This window comes from Triplophysa dalaica, chromosome 11 (genome assembly GCF_015846415.1).
Source record: "Triplophysa dalaica isolate WHDGS20190420 chromosome 11, ASM1584641v1, whole genome shotgun sequence".
Lineage (NCBI taxonomy): Eukaryota > Metazoa > Chordata > Actinopteri > Cypriniformes > Nemacheilidae > Triplophysa > Triplophysa dalaica.
Genome location: NC_079552.1, coordinates 963,003 through 990,768, shown reverse-complemented (window position 1 = coordinate 990,768; position 27,766 = coordinate 963,003). Strand labels below are relative to the sequence as shown.

The 27,766-nt window shown below is 40.7% G+C and overlaps 2 protein-coding genes across 2 annotated transcripts; one reads left to right on the top strand and one right to left on the bottom strand.

Moving 5' to 3' along the window:
* Positions 1–118: 118 nt before the first annotated feature.
* Positions 119–25,563, top strand: zmp:0000000755 (phosphofurin acidic cluster sorting protein 2). Its single transcript, XM_056760544.1, has 24 exons — positions 119–421; positions 12,034–12,121; positions 12,312–12,401; positions 12,617–12,742; positions 13,220–13,382; positions 13,463–13,554; positions 13,756–13,836; positions 14,000–14,059; positions 14,759–14,910; positions 15,104–15,194; positions 16,158–16,241; positions 17,200–17,330; positions 17,500–17,632; positions 17,874–17,978; positions 18,070–18,176; positions 18,471–18,625; positions 18,701–18,811; positions 18,890–18,992; positions 20,582–20,624; positions 21,006–21,048; positions 22,100–22,235; positions 22,337–22,560; positions 22,675–22,788; positions 23,410–25,563. The coding sequence occupies exons 1-24, from the start codon at positions 198–200 to the stop codon at positions 23,523–23,525; spliced, it is 2,772 nt and encodes a 923-aa protein (XP_056616522.1). The 5' UTR covers positions 119–197; the 3' UTR covers positions 23,526–25,563.
* A 68-nt stretch (positions 25,564–25,631) lies between these two features.
* mrpl2 (mitochondrial ribosomal protein L2) lies at positions 25,632–27,698 on the bottom strand. The gene is made up of 7 exons (XM_056760545.1): positions 27,577–27,698; positions 27,074–27,152; positions 26,823–26,994; positions 26,573–26,714; positions 26,274–26,500; positions 26,087–26,160; positions 25,632–26,004 (listed from the first exon to the last, which is right to left on the bottom strand). The coding sequence occupies exons 2-7, from the start codon at positions 27,143–27,145 to the stop codon at positions 25,792–25,794; spliced, it is 900 nt and encodes a 299-aa protein (XP_056616523.1). The 5' UTR covers positions 27,146–27,152; positions 27,577–27,698; the 3' UTR covers positions 25,632–25,791.
* Between the last annotated feature and the right edge of the window lie 68 nt (positions 27,699–27,766).

Here is a 27,766-nt window from a genome sequence, read left to right as displayed (position 1 = left end):
ACTTGTGCTTGAATATCAAGGACTAAGCCAAAGTCCCTATTAATGGTGACAACGACGCCCTCTACAGGCCGCTGTCATACAGCACAAGCTCCGCCTTCATCTGCTCCAGTGAATCAGATTCACGTTCACAGAGAGCGCTGGTGCTGGATCAAATCAGATCGGATCAGATGCGCTAGAGGAGTCGGACTGTTGAGGTGATGATGGCGGCAGCGCTAGAGAGAGGAGGGCTTCGGGCTGCCTTCCTGAACCCGGGCATCGGAGGCGGAGGAGCGGCTCCGGCGGCAGCGGGCGGCGGAGGGGCTGCATCCGCGGCCGGGGCGCTTGTGTGCGGCTCGGCGGGCTCCGGGTCCACGCCGGTCCCCATGAACCTCTTCGCCACCTGGGAGATCGACCGCTCGTCGTCCCCGAGCTGTGTGCCCAGGTCTGTACTGTCACTGTGCGTGCGCGTGTGCGTGCGCGTAAAGGAGTGGTCGTGTTTGTCTAAACCCAACATCACGTATTTTGTGGGGAGCAGACAGTGATCACATCGAGGCAAAATGAGTAATAAACAAACTAATGATGTTTATTTGAAGTGTAAAGATGCAGAAGATGTGTGTGAGGGTTTGGTTTAGGGGCGTGGTTAAGGGTAAGAAAAAACAATTAGGGTTAGTGTAAAAACAATCGGAGTCCCCACGAAGATACCAAAACAAACTTTGTGTGTGTGAGAATGTGTGTCAGAGTGTGTGTGGTGTTGTATTGATGTTTGAGCTCCAGGGTTTGTGTTTATTTCTCTCATCACTCTTCTAATGGTCAACAATACGGAAAATCTGAGCAGCCGGTGTGACAAAACTTGAGCTTTAGCCATAATAATCATAACATTAATAATATGATGTTGTTTTTGGTTTTATTTGTTCTAACACAGAAGACTTAAATACTCTATACAGATCTGTTTCTACCTGATTAAAAAAACTACTATGCAACACATTTTTGAATGCTGAATCGATGTTATAAAGTTTCTGCATCAACAACATCAAAGCCGACTCTATTTTTATTTCTCTTCTGCATCATCTGTTTTTTCTCAATATGGGGAATTCCAGATTGGATTTATAATCGGTTTGTTTCTCTTGCCTTGGAAGTGTTTGGACGTTGTTGTTCCTCCACCGTTGGTTTGACTGTCCGTGTGTTCAGTGTCCTGCACATGTTTGGAGAGCGTTTCCTCCAGATGTCTTCTATATAACACGCTGATGTAGAAACACGTCTCCTGACGTCTTAAGACAACTCGACTCTGTGTCTCTTCTTCAGGTGTCAGTAGGTGATGTTTTTCAGACATCTGCGAGCTTTAGGTGCTGAGAGACACTGTATGGGAATGATGGGATGGGACACATTTGAAGAGCAGAGAGATGTCATCTCATCTCTTTATGTGTGCAGTGATGATGTGTGTCAGTGAGTAGAGAATACACAGTGTGCAGTATGTGTGAGTTGTGTAGATGTGTGATAGGTCACCTGCATGAGGTCTTCTGAGAGGCAGCAGTGGTGCAGGTCCATTTATCAGCTCTGACCCAGATGTGTCCCCGCGCTCTGGGTAGGGTGTGTGTGTGTTTGCTTGTTTGTGTAAGAGTGTGTGTGCCTTTGTGTGTAGGTGTATGTATGAGAGTTTGTGTCTGTGTGTGAGAGTTTGTTTGTGTGTGTGTGTGTGAGTGATGTATGTATGGGAGTTTGTGTGTTTCTATGAGAGCTAGTGTTTCTGTGCCTTTGTGTGTGTAAGAGTTGTGTAAGTGTGTCTGTGTTTTATAAGTGTTTCCATGTTTGTGTGTGATTTTGTATATGTAAGAGTGTTCATGTGTGTGTGTGTGCCTTCCTGTGTGTGTGTGTGTGTGTGTGTACCTTTTCGTGTGTGTGTGCATATGACAGTTTGTGTAAGTGTATGTGTGTTTGTATGAGAGTTTGTTTGTGTGTGTGTGTTTATGAGAGTTTTTGTTAGACTGTTTGTGTGCCTTTGTGTGTGTAAGAGTAAGCGTATATGTGTGTTATAAGTGTGTATGCGTGAGCGTGTGTTTGCATGTTTGTGTGTGGTTTTGTGTAGGACTGTTCATGTGTGTGTGTGTGTGTGTGTCTTTCTGTGTGAGTGTGTGTGTGTGCCTTTGTGTCTGTGTACGTATGAGAGTTTATGTAAGTCTGTGTGTGTTTGTATGAGAGTTTGTTTGTGTGTGTGTGTAGAAGATTTGGTGTAAGTGTGTGTATGAGAGTTTTTGTTAGACTGTTTGTGTGTAAGAGTATGCGTGCATGTGTGTTATAAGTGAGCATGTACTGTTTGTGTGAATGTGTATTTGCGTGATTTTGTGTAAGACAGTCTGTGATGCCTTTGTGTGTGCGTCTTTGTGTATGTGTGTGTACGTATGTATGAGAGTTTGTGTAAGACTGTTTGTGTGCCTTTGTGCGTGTAAGAGTTTTTGTGCGCATGTCTGTAAAGGTGTGTTTGCGTTTGTTTATGTGTGTGGTTCTTGTATGTCAATGTAAGTGGTACTTTCTTCACTTTCCTAACACATGTTCCTGGTTTTATTAAAGACAGTTCATCTTTCAAAGCATATTTCTGTGAGGAAAAAACTGTTAAACAAGAAGAAAATCTATAAGGCATCGTTCATAAGAGCTCACGCAAAACAACACAACCAAGAATGTGAGTCCGAACCCGACTCATAAATAACACGATATGATCTTCTCCATGCATTTCATCACCATTAGAGTCATCTGAGGGTTTTTATTTTTCAATCTGGATCTGCTCTAAATCAGTTCCTGCAGGAATTAATTAGTGTTTATTTGTTATTATAATGACGGTTGCAAGAAGCTATTTGTCTCAAACGGGAAAGAAACATTTCATTCCTTCACAAGACTCTGCTGTAACGCATAAATAATGCGGTGCATCGATGTGTTGCTGACACAAACTGAAATCTCTATTGGTTGTGATAATAAATCAATGTTGTGTTTGGAGTGTTTGCTTCTCTCGTGGGTGTCGATGTTTCTGGCTGCAGCTGTTCCCGTGACACATGTCTGGTTCTCCCACACGGATCCGTAAGTGATCCGTCTCCAGCGGGAAGCCCCCTAAAGCACGCAGCATTGAGGAGTTTATAGAACACACTGAGCAGCGTGTCTGGGATTGTTTGTGTACTTGCAGGGTGTTTATTGTGTTTTTTGCATTTATCAGACCTGTATTGGTGTGATCTGTCACACTTGTGTGGTTGGCATGGAAACAGATGTGTGGCAGTGATGTAATTGCGGTGGGATTTCCACCACTATAGCCGTCAGACCCCGATGATGCTCGCTGTCTTTCTGGGAATTTTTTTTGGATTCAGGGATTGTTTTTTATTGTTCAGTAACCTACATTGTAAAATGGCAGATTTGATTTTGGAAGCAGATTTTCTCTTTATATCCCTGAACATGTAAAGAGAAATACATGGGAAATTGTGGCTTTGGTCAGAAATATTTTTGTCCAGGAATAATTTTAGGAGCGTCTGGACGAACTAAAATCTCTCGGGATTTAATTTTTTTTAAATAATTTTTTTAATATATATTTTTTATTTAATATATAAAACAGTACAACAAACTCAAAACTTAATAGTTCTGTTTACTTAAAATTGGGAACATCATAGCTCAAAAGATTTTATGTAACTTTTATGTGTTTTTTTTTAGTTTTCTCAACTTATTCTGGTTACAGTGTGACTTTAAACAAGGTCATATTGTTGAAGACTGTACTGTACAGCGATGCTAAGGCCTTTTAGCCTCAGTGTGGTGATGGCGCAGTCTGCTGTTTGTAAATGTTGCTGAATGGTCTCTGTGAATCTCGGGGGTATAAAGTGATTCATCTACTTTTCAGCACAAACCACAATCATTTCAGACTCACCTCACACCAGGATTGTGCTGATGTTTGGCTTTTTATCTCCGCTGAGAGGAATTGGATTCTTTTATTGATTCTGCAGGGACTGTACAAAAACCACCAACTTATACTTGAAGTACCAGTGAAATAAATAATGACGATGCATATTTTTTCATGAAATATTGCAGCGTTTATTGTAAATAAATTAGCAATGTGGGTCATTCTCTTTTAAAAAATGTTGTGCCTCATAATCTTCAGTTAAAATCTGAAAATGCACTTCCGTCCATCTTAAATGACGTATGTTAGACGGCTTGGGCGGAGCATCCGTTAACTCCTCCCCTTCAGCTGTCAGTCTGCTGCTAGTTTCATTTCAAAATGCAACGGCTGTTTTATACATCCAATCGCAGAGAAAGAGGAAAGCCACGCACACTGTTTATCTCATAAGAAATTCCATTTCACTCGGAAATGCGTAAAAATACAGAAGTAAAAACGATCGCAACTTCTGGTTCACGGAAGTGAAATTAAAAATAGCAATTCCTACTTTTCTTGAAATATCACAGCGTTTTAAAGAGCTTACAAATGTGGGTCATTCTCTTTATAAAATTTGTATGCCCTAATAATCTTCAGTTAAAATCTGAAAATACGCATCCGTCGTGTAGTGACTATCCATCTTAAATGACATTTAGTTAGACAGCTTCGGCGGAGCATATACATCACATCACATGGAAAAATCAAGCCACGCCCACGTTTCACATTTCAAATTCCTTTTCACTCAGAAATGAATCAGAACACTGCAGATGTTAACACGGTAGCAAGTTCACAGGGACTTGAACATTTATCATCAATCTAAGACACAAGAACTGATCCCAAAGACAACATTTGAACTTTTCGATTTTTTTTTAGCTTCAAGTTTATGGCGATTGAGGAAAAGTTACAGAAATGTTTCACATAAATGCATGAGTTGACGATCTGCTGAAATGTTTTGAGTTGACGATCTCAAATGTTTCTGATGTTTAGAAAAGAAGTGCTGTGAGCTTGATCAAACACCTTCTGCATCAGATGAGACAGATAGTGTGTGTATTTTGTGGTTTTCTCAGCTTCACCTCTTTTCAGTAGTTTTATAGTTAATGGTTTTTTCTGATTCAAATAGTGATAATTTTGACCAGGAATTTAGTCCGAAACTGTGTGTGTTTCGAGTTTGTATGCTCCGTTTATGGGATGTGTATAGTATGTGCCGGTAAAAATAAACATGAGACATTTGTCTAAAATTAGATTCAAGATTAGATTAGATTCAACTTTATTGTCATTACACATATACAAGTACAGTGTAACGAAATGTAGTTTAGGTCTAACCAGAAGTGCAATTAGCAAGTGCAGATATACAGTGTTAATAAATACAGAATACAATATTAGGAAAATACTATACAAATGTTCTATAACAATATGACAGTCGGTATGTACTATGGACAATAAATACAGAAGGATATATACTGTGAACATTAATGTACAGGTGGATATGAACATATAACAATATTGACTATACAATAGTGCAAGTGACTTAAGTGTGCATTAATTACAGACATTAGCTATTAAAGTTACAGTGCAGTAGATGAGTTAATGCAGTTATTGAAGTTATAGTGCAGTAGATGAGTTAATGCAGTTATTAAAGGTACGGTGCAGTATATGAGTTAATGCAGTTACTGAAGTTACAGTGCATTAGATGAGTTAGTGCAGTTATTGAAGTTACAGTGCAGTAGATGAGTTAATGCAGTTATTGAAGTTACAGTGCAGTAGATGAGTTAATGCAGTTATTGAAGTTACAGTGCAGTAGATGCGTTAATGCGGTTATTAAGGTTACAGTGCAGTAGATGAGTTAATGCGGTTATTAAGGTTACAGTGCAGTAGATGAGTTAGTGCAGTTATTGAAGTTACAGTGCAGTAGATGAGTTAATGCAGTTATTTAAGTTACAGTGCAGTAGATGAGTTAGTGCAGTTATTGAAGTTACAGTGCAGTAGATTAGTTAATGCAGTTATTGAAGTTACAGTGCAGTAGATGAGTTAATGCACTTATTGAAGTTACAGTGCAGTAGATGAGTTAATGCACTTATTGAAGTTACAGTGCAGTAGATTAGTTAATGCAGTTATTGAAGTTACAGTGCAGTAGATGAGTTAATGCAGTTATTTAAGTTACAGTGCAGTAGATGAGTTAGTGCAGTTATTGAAGTTACAGTGCAGTAGATGAGTTAGTGCAGTTATTGAAGTTACAGTGCAGTAGATGAGTTAGTGCAGTTATTGAAGTTACAGTGCAGTAGATGAGTTAATGCAGTTATTGAAGTTACAGTGCAGTAGATGAGTTAATGCAGTTATTGAAGTTACAGTGCAGTAGATGAGTTAATGCAGTTATTGAAGTTACAGTGCAGTAGATGAGTTAATGCAGTTATTTAAGTTACAGTGCAGTAGATGAGTTAGTGCAGTTATTGAAGTTACAGTGCAGTAGATGAGTTAGTGCAGTTATTGAAGTTACAGTGCAGTAGATGAGTTAATGCAGTTATTGAAGTTACAGTGCAGTAGATGAGTTAATGCAGTTATTGAAGTTACAGTGCAGTAGATGAGTAGATGCAGTTAATAGAGTTACAGTGCAGTTAAAAGGGTTTATAATGAGTAAAAGTCACTAGACAAAGTGCTTTACAAAGGTAAAAACATCATTATACCACATGTTTGCATTAAAATAATAAGAAAATAATATAATTTCCCAATAAATAATAAACGGTTATAAAGAAAATCTAGAGCGATAAAATATGTTTTTTAACATATTCCTGAGTTAATGTGTGCTAAAGGAATGCGCTTGCGCTTCTGCTGGCATTTTGTTCTTATTGTTCTATATGTTGTGAAATATTTATGAAATATTTGAAAAGCAAGATTTATAAATGCTTCATTTATGTGAGACTTCTCTCTCCCTCTCTCGCCCTCTCTCTCTCTCTCTCTCTCTCTCTCTCTCTCTCTCTCTCTCCCTCTCTCCCTCTCTCTCTCTCTCTCTCTCTCTCTCTCCTTCTCTCTCTCTCTCTCTCTGTCTCTCTTTCTTTCTCTCTCTCTCTCTCTCTCTCTCGCCCTCTCTCTCTCTCTCTCTCTCTCTCTCTCTCTCTCCTTCTTCCTCTCCCTCTCTCTCTGTCTCTCTTTCTCTCTCTCTCTCTCTCTCTGTCTCTCTCTCATATTCTCTCTCTCCTTCTCCCTCTCGCCCTCTCTCTCTCTCTCTCTCTCTCTCTCTCGCTCCCTCTCTCTCTCTCTCTCTCTCTCTCTCTCTCTCTCTCTCTCTCTCTCTGTCTCTCTTTCTCATATTCTCTCTCTCCTTCTCCCTCTCGCCCTCTCTCTCTCTCTCTCTCTCTCTCTCTCTCGCTCCCGCTCTCCCTCTGTCTCTCTCTCTCTCTCTCTCTCTCTGTCTCTCTTTCTCATATTCTCTCTCTCCTTCTCCCTCTCTCTCTCTCTCTCTCTCTCTCTCTCTCTCTCTCTCGCTCCCGCTCTCCCTCTGTCTCTCTCTCTCTCTCTCTCTCTCTCTCTCTCTGTCTCTCTTTCTCATATTCTCTCTCTCCTTCTCCCTCTCGCCCTCTCTCTCTCTCTCTCTCTCTCTCTCGCTCCCTCTCTCTCCTCCCCACCCCTCTCTCGCTCTCTCTCTTGTCCTCTGCACTCAGGCATTTCCGGTGCTCCGTATGCCAGCAGCTTCACAGGCTGTTTATTTCATGGACAAAAATCACCGGCCCTGCTGAGTTCTCAGAGCGTCTCAAACATTGCCTGAAGACAAAGATCTTTCAAGCATTTCTTCCGCACATTAACTGAACACTGATGATCTTAAGCCTCTATTATATATCTTTGTATAACGGTCATTTAGTTTTACTGTAATACTGTAAAATTCATGTTGTACTGTAAGCGCATGTATAGTACAATGCAATGTAAGTCACTTTTGACAAAAGCGTCTGCCAACTGCATAAATGTAAATGTAAAACAAATAATGGTCATTAAACACGACTTATTATTGCTGTGTGTTAAATGACATCATCATTTTTCTCCCGGCCCTATGAAAGTGACGATTCTCCGATTCATCATAAAACGATCAGAAGTGATATAGATCAGATGGGACTGAAATGATGGGACATCTTGTTAAAAATAAACGTCAGCTGCTGGTTTGTAATGTGAGATTCTTCAGAGCAGCAGGTGATAAAGACACAAACAGCACAAGCTTTACCGCGTGTTCTCTTCTGATGTTTACGTCCAGTCATAATCCACCGTCTCACAGTGAGCTCTTTGAAATAAATTCATTCAAATGATTTTGTACTGTGGGTGAAGCTTATTGTGAGTGTTTTGAAAGCCTGCAGAAAGAAGCTCTGGATATGTCATACAGCGTCACGTTGTGCTTCCACTCTTTTCTTCACTTCACACAAACAAAGATGAAGTGACGTGAAGCTCATAGCGGGAAACGTGAGCGTGCTTGAAGGCTTTTGGTTTTGTGCTGCAGATGCTGAAAGGTTTCTGCTGGCTTTGTGGTGCTTCAGAAGCATTGCAGTGTGTCATATGGACTTCACTCATTATATACAGGATCCTCACTGAAAGCTTTCTTTAATCTGACGCTCATAGATGGTCTTTCATGTGCATTTGAGTTATGGATTTCATAAGCATGTGTTCTCTGGGATTGAACCCACGACCTTTGTGCTGTAGCTATAGAAACACTAAATAAAAGCACATGTTTCAATAAATGAACCTTTGAACTTCATGTAGTGTCTTTAGGTTTGTAGTGTTGTTCAGTTGTGTCATACACACAAACACACACACTTCATCTGCTCTCTATATAAACACACTTTGATAAAAGCTCTTTTGTTAATGGCTTTATACACACTGTGATGCTGGAGGCTGGACGAGAGATTAGGATTGTGCTACAGAGTGTGTGTGTTCACTTCAGTCTGTTGTTAAGTAATCCAGTAAAGTGAGTTGAATTATTATATTTTTTGTCATCATCATTATTACCATTAAAGGGACAATTCACCCAAAAATGAAAATTCTGTCATCATTTACTCCCCCTCGGGTTGTTTCAAGCCTGCATACATTTCTTCGTTCCGATGAACACAGAGAAAGATATTTGGAAGAATGTCTCTAATTCTCAGTTCAGCGATGTCATCACTAGCATAGTAGGGAGAAAATACTGCATCTCTTGTTTTTGTCAAACACAATATTAGATATTTTGAAATATGTTGGAAAAAAATCATTGGTGTAGTCCATGTGATACGCAGGTATACGCCGTATGCCCACTAGAAAAACTCAAGGATTTCCGTATACCCACTTAAAAAAGTGCGAGGATACGTAACAACATCGTGTTGTGTCAGATAGTGAGGCAATGACTTTACACCATTGGTGAATCCCGGAGAATTGAAACCGAAGGAGATCATGAAAGGCAAACATTTAAAGTACACTATTTCAGTGTTTGCGTAAGCCTGCGCCTGAGCTACTGCCGCTTCAGGTGACACTGCAGCAGGTGTTACAGAAGATGAGCCCGACCAGGTTGATGCTACGCTGCACGCGGGTTCATCCTCCGTCACGAGAGCGTCCCGGGGTCACAGTCGCATTTCTCTGTTCACCGGTGTATTAAATGTTCTCTTCTTCTGCTGATCAATCGGGCCCACTTTTAAAACCACTGCGTATTCTTTAATAAAACAAGCATATTTGTTATTGTTAACTGTAAGGGGATTGTTGGCATATTAAATAGTATCTAACTAGCCAACAAACAAATGTTTGTGACATGAATCCATAAATGAGGGAGAGATTTAGGCCTGGACGATACGTAACGCTTTTCATGTAATTATACATGTCTAAATCCATCGATGTTTTCTGCACAGCTCTTCAGTGAACTGCTCGATCTAAAATCACTATGAGATTGAGTCGTCTATAACGTGCATTTGAAAAAGCAGCACTCGTCAAACATCATCACTATAAATCAACTTTATTATCATGAAAATACCTGAAAAGGTTTGAAGAACAGCGATAGAATATGACCACTGGCATTTCCTGGAACTAATTGTTCTTCTTCTGTTTCTCATATTCAGAGTTTCTGCGCAAGAACGCCCTCTGGCTTTCCCATGTGGCGTCATTTCACCGTTATTCAACTACAATGTATATAATTGTTTTAGATGATAAGAGATGAGAACTCATGGCCTTGTGAAAGTCAGGCTAGAGACACTTCCAGCAATCTTTAAGTTCAACCGGTGCTTAATAAAACTGCACACATTTTCATAGTTAACTATCAATGTCAATCATAGGAATAACTTGCACTCATAAGTGTGACCCAGTATGTTAAAACTACCTTTAAAAGTCTAGTTATTAGTGACGAGCTTTCGAGTTTGATTTTAAGCATTTCAATATGATTTACAGTAAGTCTTTGAAGTGCCCTTAGTCAGTCAAAAAAGTCAATTAAAGTCTAAAGATTACATTTTCACAAGATATTCTTTACATTATGTTGGTTGCCCAGCTGAAAAAAGAATAGAATCTAGCCCAAAGTCATAGTGTACTCACTACAAAAAAACAAGACTACACCACTTTAGACTACAAAATGTTCACATTTGACTACCATTTAATTCCATTCAATTTTATTTATTTAGAGCTTTTCACAATGTGTTCATGAAGAATAGGAAGAGCCTATTAGTTATGATTTAGGAAGTTTCATTTGTTGAAACTGTTTGGGTCTAATTGGGTCTTTTCATATCAGGTATCAGAGGAATTTTATAAGCAGGGAAAATAATAATGGCATAATGTACCTGAGTGCAGCTATAGTGCAGCTATAACTTCATGTTTCCTGCTGTGGCACTCAATGATGTTCAGAACTGAAAGTTACTGACAATCTTCCAAATATCTTTCTCCGTGTTCATCATTTATACAACTTGGGCGAGAAAATTATGAAGGAACTTTTATTTTTGGATGAACAATGTTTTAAAGAGAACAGCACCCCGTGAACACTCAGATATATATTCACAGAGAGATTACTGTGAGAATGTTCAGTTCTGTCAGCACAAACTCACTCACATGTATGTTCATAATCAAACACATCTGGAAGAGCCCAAACACACAGAGCATTCTGGAAGCATTCTGGGAGATACTGAAGCTGTCATCTTCTCTCCATCTCTCTCTCTCTCTCTCTCTCTCTCTCTCTCTCTCTCTCTCTCTCTCTCATCTCTCTCTCTCTCTCTCTCTCTCTCTCACACACAGGTGTTCTAAAGTGTTTCTTGTCACAGTACTTTCACAAACCCTTCTATCTGTTTTTTACTGTGTTCTTTACTGTGTTTACTATAGTAACGTCTGAAGAGGAGCTTTATTTAGACTGCTGTTACTGTGTTTTATCTTCAGCACCTTCAGTGTGACACACACACACACAGACACACACTGTCCCTCTGAGCTCATCCTCAGTGTTTAGAGTATGCAGACGTGGATGTATGGGTAAATGTTGTTTAAGTTGTGTTTGTGCTGTTACCTTATTTGCATAATTCCTTGAGAGGAGAAAAAATAGTGTGTGCGTTATGTCATGTGTGTGTATGTGTTATGTGTGTGCATTTCGTTGTGTGTGTAAGTGAATGTGTATGTGTTGTACTGTATGTGTGTTATTTTTGTGCGTTATGTCGTGTCAGTGTTATGTTGTGTGTGTGTATGTGATTGTGTGTGTGTGTGTTTGAGTGTGTATGTGTTATCTTGTGTGCGTGTGTTGTGTGTTATGTGGTGTGTGTGTGTTATGTTGTTTGTGTGTTTTTTATGTCTTGTGTATGTGTCTGTGAACAGCAGTAATTCACAATGAAGGAAATACCAGAGTGTCAGGTTTCTGGACTCTCGTCTGAGTGCAAAGTATTCTGGGAAATTTCTGTCAGCCTGTTTTTACTCTCAACTGCTGCGTTTCCTTTGATATCATCATGTTCATGTTTTAGAGGAGTATTAATATAATTTACTTATATCTATATAAGTTAAGTATATTAGATAAGATAAGAAATATATTATTCATATAATCTTAATGGAAAAGTGCTGCGTGTGTGTCTGGATTGTTTCAGTTTTTTTATCACGGCCTGTTTAAACTGAGGGATGTTATAATAACACACACTAAATCCCGACAGACTGCAAACAGATAAACACTTATGCGTCCGTCTCTCTCCGTCTGTCTCTCACAGGCTGTGTAGTCTGACTTTGAAGAAGCTCATTGTGCTGAAGGAGTTAGATAAAGAATTGAACTCGGTGCTCATCGCTGTGAAGATTCAGGTGAGTTTTGTCTTTCACAAGCCTCTGTAAAAATATTGTGACTCTCTTAAAATGCTGTCAGTCGAGTATCATGTGACTCACTCTGTCCAGTTATCATATGGTTCATCTTCACAACAATAATCTTTGGAACGATGAAGTATTGAATGTGAATTGTGAAGTGATGCATTTTTTGGACGCTGTGTGTCTTCAGGGCTCAAAACGTGTGTTGAGATCGAACGAGTACATCCTCCCGCCCAGCGGTCTGATGGAGACGGAGCTGGAGCTGACCTTCTCACTGCAGGTACATGACACAAACTCTGACCCGTCTCTCTAGAAACCCTCCAGACGTCTGATGTCACCAGAATTCTGATACGTGGGATCCCACATGATGAGGGGATTGGGCTTTGTTGGTTAAAGCCGGAAAGATACGTTATTGGACTATTACATGTTTGTCCACAACGGGGTGGACATTTGACCTCAGTAAATTGTTTCACTTCTGTTGCTCTGTCATAACAGTATCCTCACTTTCTGAAGAGAGACGCCAACCGCTTACAGATTCTGCTGCAGAGACGAAAACGCTACAAAAACAGAACGATCCTGGGCTACAAGACTCTGGCGGTCGGTGTCATCAACATGGCCGAGGTAAAGCCCAACGAACCATTTTTGGGTGCCAGAACGTTCCCCTAACGTTTTCTTTACAGAAATTGAACATTGGCCCCTAACGTTATAGCAACAATGAAACGAGCGTTTTTTTTCTGTAAAGAAAACCAAAAACAAACCTTAAAATAACTTTCTGGTTATCTTCTTTTTGCAAAAAAAGAACCATCGGGGAACCTTATTAACCTTACTTTCTGGTAAAATTATTGTCTGATTGCAAAAAATAAAACCAGAAATGAACGTTCTTAGAACGTTACTTTTTGGTTCCCAAAAAAGAACCATAAGGGAACCAAAAACTAACATCAGGGGAACGTTCTGTGTTTGCTGGGAACCTACTTAAATGGTTTAAACGTTGCGAAACCACCAGAAGAAGGGGACGAGCCTTGGAAGACGCCTGTAGGGTGATTTGTGTGTTTGTGAAGTGATGGTGTTGAGTTTTGAGTGTTGATGCTCTTTGTGAAGGTGTTGCAGCACCCGACGGATGGAGGTCAGATTCTGGGTCTCCATAGCAACATGAAGGACGCTCCCGCACGCGTGGCCGAGATCAGCGTGTTCTCTCTGTCCAGTCAAGCCATCGATCACGAGTACAGCAGCGGCCGCACGAGAGCACAGATCAAAGCCTGCGGTGAGGCGTTGGTGTCATTTCACAACACTTACAACTCACGATTGATGTCTGATGACCGATGTGTGCTGTGTGCTCCTCAGATCGGTCTCCTGACATGGACAATTATTCTGAAGATGACGATGATAGTTATTCATCCGAGCAAGAGGCCAGTGATGATGCTGTACACGGACAGGTCAGTCCACACGCGTGTCATGTCATAACGAGAGTATAGATCGTCTGGTTTGTGTCACGAACACCATAAAAACATGTGAGTGAGTGTGTCGCAGAGAGAGACAGACGAATGATGACAATGATGAAGTTACAGAATCACACAAACAAACTCAAGTGTGACATCACCTTTGAAAGATTCTGATTTGTTTTCCATGTGCTGTAGGATCTGTACGATGAAGACGACGATGTACGAAAGCCGAAAAAACCCAGACGGAAAATGATCAGAACGATCTCAATGTCACGAGTGAGAATGTCTCTCTCTTCTCTCTCTCTATCTCTCTGTCTCTCTCTTTCTAGGATCACCAAACACTGACTCATACAGAATCACATATATCACTTCCTCTGAGAATAGAAGCAGACTCCTGTGTTTCATTCTAAACTGATGTGTCTCTTCCTGTCTTTTACAGCAACCTAACTTCAAACAGAAATTTGTGGCGTTATTGAAGAGATTTAAAGTCACAGATGAGGTGAGCTGTCTGTCTGGACGTGACCCGTCTGTCTCTCTGTCTTAAGGCCTTTGCACATTGAGTCTGAGATAATTACTAATACGACCTCACGTTGTGTCAGTCACATTTACTCACTGCCCCGATATTTTCATCCGTTTCAAATTTGGAGTTGGTTCAATTTTCGTTTTTTTTTTACATCCATAGCAAACATTTTGAGAAGCATTCAGGGACAGCGTACAAACCATCGACCAAAAACAAACATTTCAGACAGTATGTTCGTAGACCTTAACTATCAAAATACTCAGAATCAGTCATTACCTCTTTGTTTTCTTATGTCGCTACGTAAAGAAATTGAGCGAAAAGCAACTAAAAAAGTGTCTATATGAGTTAATCTTAAAAGCAGTGAGGTGTATCTATTGTGTTTTTATATTTGTTTCTAAAGCACACTCATTCATAGTTCTGTATCAATTATAGGGTGTGTGTATATAAGCGTAAAGACAGTTTCAGTGGTAACAACATAAACGTCATGTGGCCCAAACAGAAAAAAATCTTTAACTGTTGAGTAGTTTTAATTTCATTTAATACACTTAATATACACACTAAAATATTAATATCTATCAATATGAATAACATATAAAATAAATGGTTTTATTATAACGACTGAAAGGACATTAAAGCTCGTTACCCACACAAGTTCTTCTGATCGGTCTCTGTGTTTAGGTTCTAGATTCAGACCGGGTGGATCAGACGCAGGAGGTGGAGGAGGATTTGGATCTGTTGTATGACAGTCTAGAAGTTTATAATCCGAGTGACAGCGGTCCGGAGCTGGAAGACACCGAGAGCGTCGTGAGCACGCCCAAACCCAAACTCAAGTAAACAATCCACACGCTTCATGACTTCTGAGAGTTATTAGAACAGATCGCCTGTAATGTTATTCAGGAACCTTTTCACTGCTGGAGCAAAAGTAAAAAAGCCATTTTGCATTGAAATATGTGTTATGTAAAGTTTAATAGAAGCTTCTTGTTTGTAGGACATGTCTAATGTCACATGTGTTTGTGTTTGCAGGCCGTTTTTTGAGGGCGTCTCACACTCCAGTTCTCAGACAGAGATCGGCAGCGTTCACAGTCACAATCAACATACGCACGTCTCTGATATGGTGAGCTTAAACACACATCTAAATGAGGATTTTACACACAAACACACACACACACACTCTTAATACAGCAGCAGATCATCTCTTTGGAAACAGTCACAGTCTGGCTGATGTCATCATGTTTTATTACAGATGGGATGTCAATCTGAGCATGTGCTGGACCGTGAACACTTTAGGAATGTAGTGTGATATTAACACACACACACACACACACAGCTCTGAAACCTTAAAAATCTCCTGAATCTACCTCTGAGGGGTGGGTCAGGGTGATTAGGGCTTTATGGGTATTTTGAGTGTCTGACATCAGATCTGTGCGTATCTGATCCGTGTGTCTGCTGTGGCTGGAATCACAAACATTCGAGGGTGAGACACAGTGTACAGATGACAGAGATGTGCATGAGCTGTTCAGAAACGTCGGCACATTCCAGCGTCACACCGCGATGAGAAGTGAAATCACATGATATAGAGGGAAGCGCTCGCTGTTTTCAGTTTCATTTTTAAATGTCAGTTTGATGTCACTTGACTTGAATATTATTGAAGATGAGGACATAACGTTACCTGCGTAACCTGTATCTTTCATACACAGAGACAGTAGGATAACAGGTTTACATGGTAAATGATCGCTGGACAAATGACACGCATATGTGTATGTCATACTATAGAAATACTCTTATTATCTCTCTTACACATCTACTCTCCTCGTGTGGTTGTAAATCTGAATGCAAGGCATTCTTCAGTGCAAGATATTTTGAGAAATGTGGTTTTGTGTTCATACGATGGTCAATGGAGTTTAGTGTTGTACAATTATTGACATTTCTCCAAATATCTTAGGTGGAGTAAATGATGTAGTTTTGTTTTTGGGTGAAAGTGACGATCATTACAGGAAACACAGATGGCACATGTCCACAGCGCCCCCTTCAGGAGGAGAGCGTCTGAATAAATCACTGCTGTTTTCTTTATGTGCAGGGCTGTGACTTCCTGTCGGTGGATGTGTGTAAAAGACCCGGATCACGACATCAAGATGATGGTAGTATGGACAATGCAGTTGGGGTGAGAGATCATGCTGCTTTCTTCATGTGCAGTTCCAGCTTTTCTTTGTGTGTAAATAAAACACAGTTAGTCATATTTAGTTCAGGATGTCTCGTGCACACAAGGAACGAATGAACCAGACACGTGATGTTTTTCCAGAGCTAGAGAGAGGAAACATTAGGTCAGGCGGTGTTTAGGTTTGACGGATGTTCGGGTGGAGATGTTTTGAGCGCTGGAGAGGCATCAGTGGGTGTTCAGCATCTCGCCCTCTGTCACCCCTTGTTCTCCCCGTGACATTCCTCCATTATTCAGGTGGAGAGGAAACGAGCCGACGTGCCGCTGACACCTCTGACACACACACAATCAGACACACACACACACACACACAGTGGAGCACAAAAGAAGATATTTTGAGAAATCTCTCTGATTTGTGTTCATACAATGCAATGATGTTGTTCGATTATTGACATTCTTCAAAATATCTTCTCTTGTGTTCTGCAGAGGAAAGAAACGTTTACAGGTTTGAAATGACATGATGTATTTATATTTTTGGGTGAAAGTGACGATCATTACAGGAAACATGTCTGTCCACAGCGCCCCCTTCAGGAGAATGTCTGACTAAATCACTGCTGTTTTCACCTCTGACCTTTCCCTCTGACTTTCTTCAGATTATGAGAGTGTCACATGATGTTTTCACACCTCCACCTGGACTTTTTTGTGCTTTGACATACTAGACACGCATCACATTTTCATTTTCACATTATTACGGAGAGCAGCAAAACGCAAAAGCTTTTCAACATTAGATGCAAATATATTTCTGGACTGATTTGACCACGTTCAACATTATTTAGACTTGCAGTTATTTTCCATCAGTACACTCATTAGCAAAGAATCCAAGCCGGGTTTTGACATTCATAATTTGTGTTTACGGTAACTTTTATTTACTTTTTATTCGTTTTTTCATGTGGTGTTTCTGCAGGAGCTTGACGTGGAGCATCATGGGACGGCATCATCAGATGTGTCGGCCGGTTGGGAGCCCAGCGTGGATCGGTCGGGCAGCTCTGTTGCAAAACTGTGCAGGACCGAATCCCAAAATCCCATGTCACCCAGGTAGACATGATCATGTCATCTCTGTGTTCAAAACTCATTCTCACTGGCCGCTAGTTTTCATAACTCTTTTCTTAGAAACCTTGACCATGTGACATTTACCGGCCCGGTCGATGGCCAGCGAGACTGGCTTTTGTGAAAGAAACATGTCTTTGTGCTTTATGACCTTTAGTAAAACAGAGAGCCGGGTGCTCCGGCAGGCGAGCAGGACGTCTATGAAGGACAGACAGAATTCTAAAGTTCAGTGCGACCGCACGGCCAGCGTGGACTTCGAGTTATCACCTGATGCCCGTTTCACCACACAGGTACGGCATATCTGACCTGCTTCAAATTCCTGAAATCTCCAAGTCAAGACTTATTTACACACGACGTTGAGTATTCACAATGTGTGATAATAAAATTGTTCAGCAAAGATGCAGCCTGTAGAAACGGTGAATTCAGACGTCTTTCAATAAATGGATAAAAAACTCTTTGTTTATTGAATGACCTCTGACCTCATCTCTGTAACTTCTGATTCTTCAAGTAGAACACTGTTATGTTGTCCAGGTGCCCAGGAAATCTGTGTATGATCAACTCAATCAGATTCTGATCTCCGACGAGAGACTTCCTGAAAACATCATCCTCATCAACACACTCGACTGGCAGGGTCAGGTGTGTTCACACACATAATATAAATATGATCAGATCTGACCTGAAACGTTCATTTCTTCAGTTCTTTTATGAAAAGTTCTTTGTTGTTCAGTATGTTGGCGAGGTTCTGCAGAAACACTCTCAGCCCATCGTGTCCACCTGCTCGCCCGCTGATGTACAGGCTGCGTTTAACACCATCGTCACACGGATTCAGAGATTGTGAGTGCACACACACGTTTATATATGATTGGTCAGTTGTTCTGTGTCAATCTATACATTTGATGCCATAGAAGAACCTAAATGGTTCCATAAAGAACCTTTAACGTCCGATTCAGATTATGAAACGGTAAGAAAGAGATTCTTCTTCAAAGAACCTTTGACTGAACGCTTCTTTGTGGAACCAAAAATGGTTCTTCTATGGCATCGCTGTGTATAATGCACCTTTATTTTGAAGAGTGTAAATCATCGATTCATTCAAACAGTCTGATCAGTGTCACGTGACTCCTCCCACAGCTGTAACTGTAATGCTCAGACTCCGCCCACAATTAAGGTTGCCGTGGCGGGCGATCAGGGATACCTCAGCACTGTCCTGAGATTCTTTGTGGATCTGCTGGCCAATAAGACGCCTGATTGGCTGAGCTACATCCGCTTCCTCATCATCCCTCTTGGTAAGTGAAAGTTAGTGCAGTCATGTCAAACGGAGTTCTTGTTTTATGTTGACCGTGTTTGTGGATTCTTTGAAGGTTCTCATCCTCTTGCGAAGCACGTGTCATCATTCGACAGTAAATTTAACAGCATGTTCATGGACCCGTCGTGGAGAGAGCTGTTCTGTCGTTCAGAGCCTCCGCCCTCAGGTACTGACTGAAACACATTATCCGCTGAATGTTTGTGTAATGTGTGTTAAAGAGATGATGATGTGGTGTTCTCTACAGACACTGTGGATGTGGCGGGACGAATCATTCAGTATCTCGCTGGAGCAAACGTGTCCCATCAGTTCCCAATCTCTGAAGCCATGCTGACCTACAGACAGAAGTGGTACAGACACCCTCTGTGTGCGTGTCCATGTGTGCGCGTGTGTATATGTGTGTGTGCATGTGTGCCTGTGTGTGTGTCCGTGTGTGCGCACATGTATGTGTGTGTGATGTCATGGAACAGGGATGTTTGTGATCATTTTCTTGTGAATATGGCAGAAGTGAATGTAGACAGATGAGGAGTATTTAGTTGTATTTCTTTGTGTCACACTGGTTCTGGGGGTGTTTGTACATTATCTACGTGAGCTTGATGAATAAATGTAAAAAATGAAAATCTAAATGAAAAAGCACTTCAACTTGGATGCAGTTAACCGTCAGTGAGTTTTCATGTCCTGCAGACGTCTGATCTTTCATCATTAGCTTTATCTTTAACACGTCTGCACTTGTTGTCTTCTCATCTTTTGCGTCCCAAGGAAGAGAAGTTTGTATTTTGATTTTTACATCAGGTATATGAACTCTGACCTTTGATTATGTCTGTGTTTGATTGGCTCACCTGACCTCCTCTCTGTCACCCGCTCATGTCTCAGATCTCTTGTGTCTCATTCAAACACACACCTCACTAATGCCTGAAGATTGACACGTGTGTGTTGATCTTTGTTTAATCCTGTCTGGCTTTCTGCTGTTGGGGTGACCAGAGCTAACAGACGCTTCTTTAGTTTCAACTGTTTTAAATACTCTGTTTAGATCTAAAAACTATCAAATTAAAACAAACATGAAACATACAGTAAGCTCAGCACATGGTATCTGCTCAGTGAACTTCAGAGGTGAAATAAAAAGACAAAATGTGTTTTTACACAGTGGCAACACCGGATGCATCGCGATGCGACAAAACACAATAAAACTCTTTAGCACACATTATAATCATAGATTTTGTCCACATTGGATGTAACACTAAAAAACATCTGAAATAGGATTGGAATCAAAATGTCTACATTCACAAGAGGGAGAACTGTATAACTGACTTATCAGACCTTAAACTGTTTATTTAGAATTACACCGGACGACACGACGCGACACATGGCTTGTTCTAATGGGATTGTCGTGTTGCGTCGCTCTGTTCTCCTCCGGTGTACAAATATCTCTTAAGCCTTAACATTCTGCATAATTATGGGCGTGGCCACTTGAGTGACATGTGGTTTCACCAACCAGGGACCTTAGCTCCACCCACGTCCTGCCTCTTGCCCATTTTTTCACCCGGCAGTGACACGCTGCCAAGATGGCTATGCCCGGCTCCGCCCACTTTAGGCTTCAAAACAGCTCTTCACAAATTTATGGGTGACGTCCATGTTGTCTACGTAGGGTTCAAACAAAGCTCTCCTGAAGTGTGCTACATGAATATATTGAACAGGTTCATTACAAATATCACAGAATGTGTCTTATACTTGATCTCTATAAAGTTCTTTCTTCTCTTTCTGACTATCTGACACGTGATGCCAACAGCAGCGTTTGTGTGTGTTTGTTCATCACATTGTGAGAATCCCTCGTGCCGTTATTTTACACCTCGCACAGCTGTCTGTGTGTTTATACACGACCTGTCTGTCTGTCTGACTGAAGCGCTTTAGACTGTCTGTCTCTCTCTCTTTCTCTCCACAGTGCAGATGAAGACTCGTGCCAAAAATTTGTGCCATTTATTGGGGTGAGACTCTTTAACTTTAGCTCATTGTTGACCACATGTTTAGAGATCCAGGTGTGATGTATATACACAATTGAAGGGTCATTTACAAACAATTCATCTTCTCTTGTCATTTTATTGAGCTTGAAACAGTACTAATGGAGTTCACAATTATTATGGACTGTTTTTTATTCAATCCTATTCATTCAATTCAAAGACATTGATTTTATAATTAAAGTAAGTTTGCACACTTATATTTTATCTACAAATCTAAATCTGTGTTGTATAAGAACTCAATATTGGTGTATTATTTAATGATAATGAGCTGTAAACTCAATTGTGGGAATTAATTACTTTACAGAGGAATTAACATACAGAAAAATGTGACGGATGTTTTTGTTTCAGGTTGTGAAGGTGGGCATCGTGGAACACAATCTCTCAACATCAGGTAATACACTGATATAATACAATGTTCACATGTTCTTTACATCACGTGATCGAGAAAGATCCCAAGAGGGATGAAGGTGACGGTCAGCAGAAGTCGGTTGGTTAGTGAAGCTGTTTTATTGGATCAGTCAGAGGTCAGTGTTTGTGACACAGGAACACGAGGTCAGGTCTGAGCTGAACGGTGTCTTCATGCTCTTTCTCTCAGTGTAAGATATGGATTTTACAGCTCAAGCTGTGTTTTACTGTGTGCCCGGCGGCTTTACCTGCAGTGTGTGACCTCATGTCTCATGTGCGGCTTAACGGAAGATCTTCAGAATTCATATAAACATCATTCACAAACACTGCTTGTTTATGTGAAACAGTGATGGTGCTCCAATTATTGATCGATATAAAACAGCCCTCATTTGGTACGTTCTGGATTTAAAAAAAAAACGTATTGATTAGTGTATAGTAAATCATAAAGCTTGGTCATTTCTTTGGCAAAGCTTTTTTTAAGGAGTCATATGACACGGCTAAAACGAATATTATGGTTTGTTTTAGATGTAGTACATTGTGTTTAAAGGTTCGAAAACGCCTCTTTGCTCCGCCTCTTTGAAACGTTCAGATTTTTAACAAAGCTCATGTCTCTGAAAGTGAGGTGTGCTCTGATTGGCCAGTTCACCAGTGTGTAGTGATTGGTGGAATACTGCAAGCGTGTGAGGGAAATGTAACACCTCTGACCATATTTGGAACATCAGGTTCCTCTTCAATTGTACTGACAGGTACACCACCTTACTTGTGTATATATTTGGGCGGTCTTAGTCAAATCAGACCACCAACAGATGTAGATTTGTGGGTGTGTGGTCACACGAGGTGTTTCAGGCAGGTGTGGCTCAACACTTTTAGATAGAATGCATCTTTTGTTCACACACTTTCATTTGTGCAATGAAACGTGTCTAATACATGCATGAGCAACAGAAAAACACATGTTTGCGCCTATGACCCCTTAAAGTGACCGTTTTGACTTGAAGTGTATTTAATGCCACATTTATTTGTTTTCTTTATTGTCTCAGTGGATTCTGATGATGCGTTGTGCAGTATTATGGGCATTGTGTCCCCACCCTCTGCACAGCCGGCCACGCCCCATGGGAAGGATATTTATGGGACTCCGCCCCCTTCACCCTCTGCATGCGCTGCTTTCGGAGCTGGGTATGACATCATCACTCACATCATTTCTACACTGAAGACACCCAGAATCTGAAGACAAAAACATGTAAGAGCAGTAATATGAGTGTGTGTGTTGTGTGTAGTTCTCCGTGCACAGGTGGAGAGCTGATGGGGCTGCAGGTGGATTATTGGACGTGGCAGGGTGGAGAGAAGAAGCGTGAAGGTGAGCGGAGAGACGTGGGTTTGAAGAACACACTGAAGAGTCACTTCCGCTCTCTACAGGTCAGCCGTCTGCCCAGCGGCGGGGAAATGACTCCTCCTCACGGCATGGCCATGACTGTTGTGACTAAAGAGAAAAACAAGAAAGGTACACACACACAGAACATGTTTGAATATAATGACTGAGGAGCTGACCTGTGTTTCTGCAGTTGTGTGTTGTTTATCTATGACAGTGTGTGTTTTTGTGTGTGTTGTGCTGCAGTGATCTTTCTCAGTAAGAAACTGAAGGAGAAGGATGTGGATTCCAGGAGTCAGGTGATCGACGGCATCAGCAGACTCATCTGTACGGCCAAACATCAGCACACCATGCTCAGAGGTACTGAACATCCATTTCCTGTGATGTCATCAGAGATTGAACCGAACCCGTTAGTTGCACAAGATGGCGCCGGTGAGCTTTTTTGCCCCGACAGACTAATTTCTGTTGGTGTAACACTATGGAGTTGTTTTGGCTGAGCAATGTAAAGAGGATCTGTCGTATCGCTGTTATATTATTTTCTTCTTTTTTATCTAAAAACCAAAAAAAGCCAAAAATCCTCCTCTTCCCATACGGTGTTATACGACCAGAAATTACTCCCAAACGTCCCCCCCCAAAAAAAAGCTCACCGGCGCCATCTTGTGGAACTAGCGAATTGAAAGGTTAGGATATGAGGAACACACCCACAGGATGTCCATTATGGAATTGATGTGAATCTAAAACAAATGAAATGCAATTTTTTAATTCCTCATGTTGTGTGCTTCACAATGGTCCGTAAAATGAAAGTAAACGTATTAAATTGAATCCTATTTTATCATATTATAATTTATTGTAGTGTGTTGTGATCACTTAAGTTACTTGATTGAGAATCCAGAAGTTAAATGTAAAGTGTGTTCTTGATCGAGATGAGATTACACACACACACACACACACTGTGACTGAATGTGTGTTGTTGTGTTTCAGTGTGTATAGATGGAGTGGAGTGGAATGATGTGAAGTTTTTCCAGCTGGCGGCTCAGTGGCCCACACATGTCAAACACTTCCCTGTGGGTGTGTTTGGATACAGCAAACCGGTGTGATGAGCGCAGGAGTGAGCGAAGAAGACGGAGGAGAAAAGCCAACGTCTGTGATTCAGTCTGGAGTTTCCTGTGGAAACTTGACCGTCTCACATGAATTATTCTCCACGTGTACATCTATATTGTTGTGTGAGAGAGAGAGCGTCGTGTTTTAGATGAGAACGGGTTGCCGTCATACAGCGATGGATGGTGACATTGAAGCACTTTGTGTTGTTTTTACTCATTTTATCGTTTCTGTGAAATGTGGTGGAGAATGTCGTCAGGTGCATGATGGGATACTGAAGGTGTGTTGCTGTGAATTTGGTGGACTTTCTTCTCTCTCAATGTAGGACCTCCGTGTGTGCATTGTGTTTTTTTTGTAGTGACATTTCGAATACAATGGTGGATATTTAACCTGCTTTTTATTCTCAAAGCACACTGTGCAGAAAGCAAAAAATGAACTGGGTTTGGACAGAATCAAGGTAAAGAGGCACAAAGCAGGGTCTTTTCTACACATGATAAAGACGTTAGTTATCTTGCCTTGGCACTTTAACATACCTCAATAGAAACATGTGTTTTGTAGAATCATGACTGACGGTTTTTGACACAACTCCGTCACACACGTGTGCAAACATCACGTGACATACAGCACAACATTATTATCGTGTGTATGAATGTTTTAATCCATCAGATAGATCACAGTTAACATCACCAGAGCACAAACACTTCAGGATTGTGTCACGAGTGTCTTTATCTGACATCATCTGATGTGCTTCGTGTTATTGATCACACGTTTCTCTTTCATAGCTCATGAGATTTGAGTTCTCAGCTGTGTTTCATTTAAGTGTGAGTCAGATGTTTCTCCTCAGACTGTTTGGAAATAAAAAGAGACATGAGGAGTCTGGAGGTGAGAAATGAACGTGGTTTGTCGAGGTCAAATAATCTGGATTTGACGAGAAATGTTTGAGTTGATATTGAGATCTTCAGTAATATTGACTTTTGATTGAAGACGAGACAAATCTGTACTCAATTTGACACATTTTTTTTCTGACTCGTTTCCTCGGGAGAAATATCTGACAGATGAGCACAAGTTTCCAGAAATAGTTGTGATATTAAAGAGATTTTCTTGTTCATTTATTATGTAGCTGGAACTTGTGCGACATCGTACTGTATGTGTCTGCTCTTATGCAGTCGTAAACACAGTTTTTGGTATTGAAAGAGCAGCACGGGATCCATGAATCAGATTTATTTTGAGTTTTGAAATGCGAGTTCAGTCCTGCACGTTAACCAACAGTATTTATTTGAGCACTAAATATGAAAATCCCATCTTTCAGTTGTATTTGAGAGGAAACTCTTTGGTTTGGTTGAATTGCTCTTATAGAAGGGAAGTGTGTGTGTGTGTGTTATGGTGCGTCATGTGTTTATGTCTTGTGTTCTGGTGATGAATGTATTGTATGTACAGTATTAATGCTTCGAGGATTATTTACAGTGTCTTCTCTTATAACTGTAACCACTCAAAGTCTCAACAGATTTTATCAAAGCTGCTTTTTTCGGTAACTTGCAAAAGTGATTTGATACTTCAAGACCCGTTAATATGATAAATTAAGCACATTAATACAGAACTTGTTTTTAAGAACCACTACAAACTCTCTCCATGTGTTCAGACATATAGAAATGAGGGAAAGAGTGAATGTTTTTATAATAAAAAATGTTTTGTCATCTCTTGTTGTTGTTAGCAAACGTGTCTTTAACCCCATTTGCTTTGTACCGGTGTTCCATATATTTAGTCACATATTTAATGAAGTTCAGGTAACTGTCCCGCATTACGTTTAACCAAACGGACAACAGGATTGTAAACCGTAACCTGTCAAAGAACATTTAATCTCGGACGCTGATGGCAGCACCTTTGCACAAAAACTCATTTTGAGAGAATTTTTATGTAACCACTCGTGAAAACGTCGTTTAACCTTTGCATGTTTGACCTTTGAAGTATGTTGCAGTATTTTATAGCTTTATACACTTACACATGCAGTTGTGTTTAAATAAAATGTTTTTATCCTCACATGTGCCTCTGTCTCTATTTATTATCATAAAAAAACATCAGGTCAACAGAACTGATCCAAGCACATGTCATGCTGATGGGTTTGTTTTATTCTGATTTTGACTTCCTGACAGACTCCATGAACACACACATACACACATACATACACACATACATACATACATACATACATACATACATACATACATACATACAATCTGTGCTTGTGTCAGGTGATGGATGACATCATCATGACTTGGCAGCAACAGAGGGCAGGTTGATGAAGCTCTTCATGGGTGGCAGCGGTCTGATCTTACGGCCCGCCCAGCCTCCTTTCCTCTTCCACAAGCCACTAGACGGTCTGATGCCCAGCCAGCGGTTACGCCCAGCTTTACCGATGATGCGCTTGTTGTGGTCGACATTGGACACTCGGCCAACCGTGGCCACACACGTCTCCAGAACCTGAGGAGAAAAGTTTACATTCATCATCTACATTGAGAGGTTCTGTTAAATCTTGTTTTAGCAAAATCAGAGTGTTTCTCACTTGAATCTGATGTTTAGAAGGAAGCTGAACGATAGCCGTGCCGTTTACCTTACGAAGCAGAACGCCACACGTGCCTGAACAGTAAAAGAGTCACAATCAGAAACTCACTGTTATGTTTATACTTAAAATATTATTATATCTTTTTTTTAACATTCCATGTGATGAAATCAGGGACAGTAAGTCATACCTGCGGCACGTATATATTGTGCTCCCTTTCCAGGGTACAGCTCCAAATTATTGACCAGCGTCCCGACCGGAAGAGCCCCCAGAGGATGAGAATCTCCTTCGTTAGCTAAAACCGCTATGCGTCCGATCGTACCAGACGTCTTGATAACGTCTCCAGACTCCATGTTCTCTGTAGCAATAATCCAGCGCTTGCGGCTTCCACCAGCGACCAGAGCGATGTCTGCAGATCTGATCGGAGAAGACGCAGGATGAGATGAGAACAGAGCACACGAAAACTATCTACGGTCGACGGTCACTGACCTGCATGGATCGTATCTCACTTCAACAACCTTCTCCACGATGGGCTGATCTTCTTTTCCCAGTTCATAGCGCAGACGCTGAAAGTCAATCATGCGGTACCTCTGTTTGTGGCCTCCACCGATGCCGTGCCTGATGACTTTACCTGCAGTACACAATGAGACCAGAAGCATGTATTAATATAGTAAAAGGGAGAACTTTTATTTAAACAACATTTACGGTTCTGATGCAGGAGTCATATGTTTGGCTGCACCTGTGTAATCTCTCCCTCCTGTTTTCTTCATGCCGATGGGACGGATGGTGTATTTCTCTCTCTGTTTCCACTGAGTGCGGTTCTGCTGCTGTGAAGCGCTCGTGATGAAGTCTCGCCATACGGTCAGTGAACCTCTGCCGTCTACAGCTGGACCGACAGATCTGTTCACAATCTGTAAGTAAAGCACATGTGATCAGGGGTTGTTAATAACATGTTGTTATGGTTTAAGAGTATGATGAGGGAGATCTCACCTGGGACGGTCCGGTCCGAGAACCCAGCAGAGACAGAGACCTCAGAGCGGAGGACAGAAGATTCACACACATGTTCAACCTGAACACACAAAAACACCTCAACAATTGCATCAGAAAATGCATATTCCTACATGTCTAATAAACTGGGTAGGTTTACATTTATATTAAGTTCAAACCAAAATGTAATGTATATTATACAAGTTATATATATTAAGTAATATTAACTTAACAAAGCCATCACAAATAAGGATCATGATTTTAGAAATCGCCTTTCTTAGCATCATATTGAATACATTTTAGAACAAACAGCATAAAGGAAAAATATATTATATAAAATTATATCATTGCAATTTTTCAAGGATGTACGTTAACGCTACTAACTGTGTTAAAATAAAAGTGGCATATCTTATTCTTATACACATAAAATGAATTAAATCTCAAGTGACATTACTTTCGACTATCAGTCGTGTCATTTATCAGTCAAATAAAAAATAAACACTAACTGTGATATTTAGTCGATAAACTCGCTGCCCTTCATAAGCTTCTCGTTAGTGCTCCATGATGTCGCGCTCTGATGACGTTCTACTCTGCGCATGAGTTTCTCTGAAGGACGTTATACTGCCATCTGCAGACAAGTGACTGTTTTAGAAAACTAAACATATATATGTACACCTACGTTTTTTAACATGCTTA

Excerpts from the sequence above, each read along its gene's own strand:
- zmp:0000000755 (XM_056760544.1), top strand. The coding sequence starts at position 198 with ATGATGGCGGCAGCGCTAGAGAGAGGAGGGCTTCGGGCTGCCTTCCTG. Across the intron at positions 422-12,033 it reads TCCCCGAGCTGTGTGCCCAG|GCTGTGTAGTCTGACTTTGA; the intron begins GTCTGTACTGTC and ends TGTCTCTCACAG. Across the intron at positions 16,242-17,199 it reads GTATGGACAATGCAGTTGGG|GAGCTTGACGTGGAGCATCA; the intron begins GTGAGAGATCAT and ends GTGTTTCTGCAG.
- mrpl2 (XM_056760545.1), bottom strand. The coding sequence starts at position 27,145 with ATGTGTGTGAATCTTCTGTCCTCCGCTCTGAGGTCTCTGTCTCTGCTG. Across the intron at positions 26,995-27,073 it reads CTCGGACCGGACCGTCCCAG|ATTGTGAACAGATCTGTCGG; the intron begins GTGAGATCTCCC and ends CTTTACTTACAG. Across the intron at positions 26,501-26,572 it reads GTGAGATACGATCCATGCAG|ATCTGCAGACATCGCTCTGG; the intron begins GTCAGTGACCGT and ends TTCTCCGATCAG.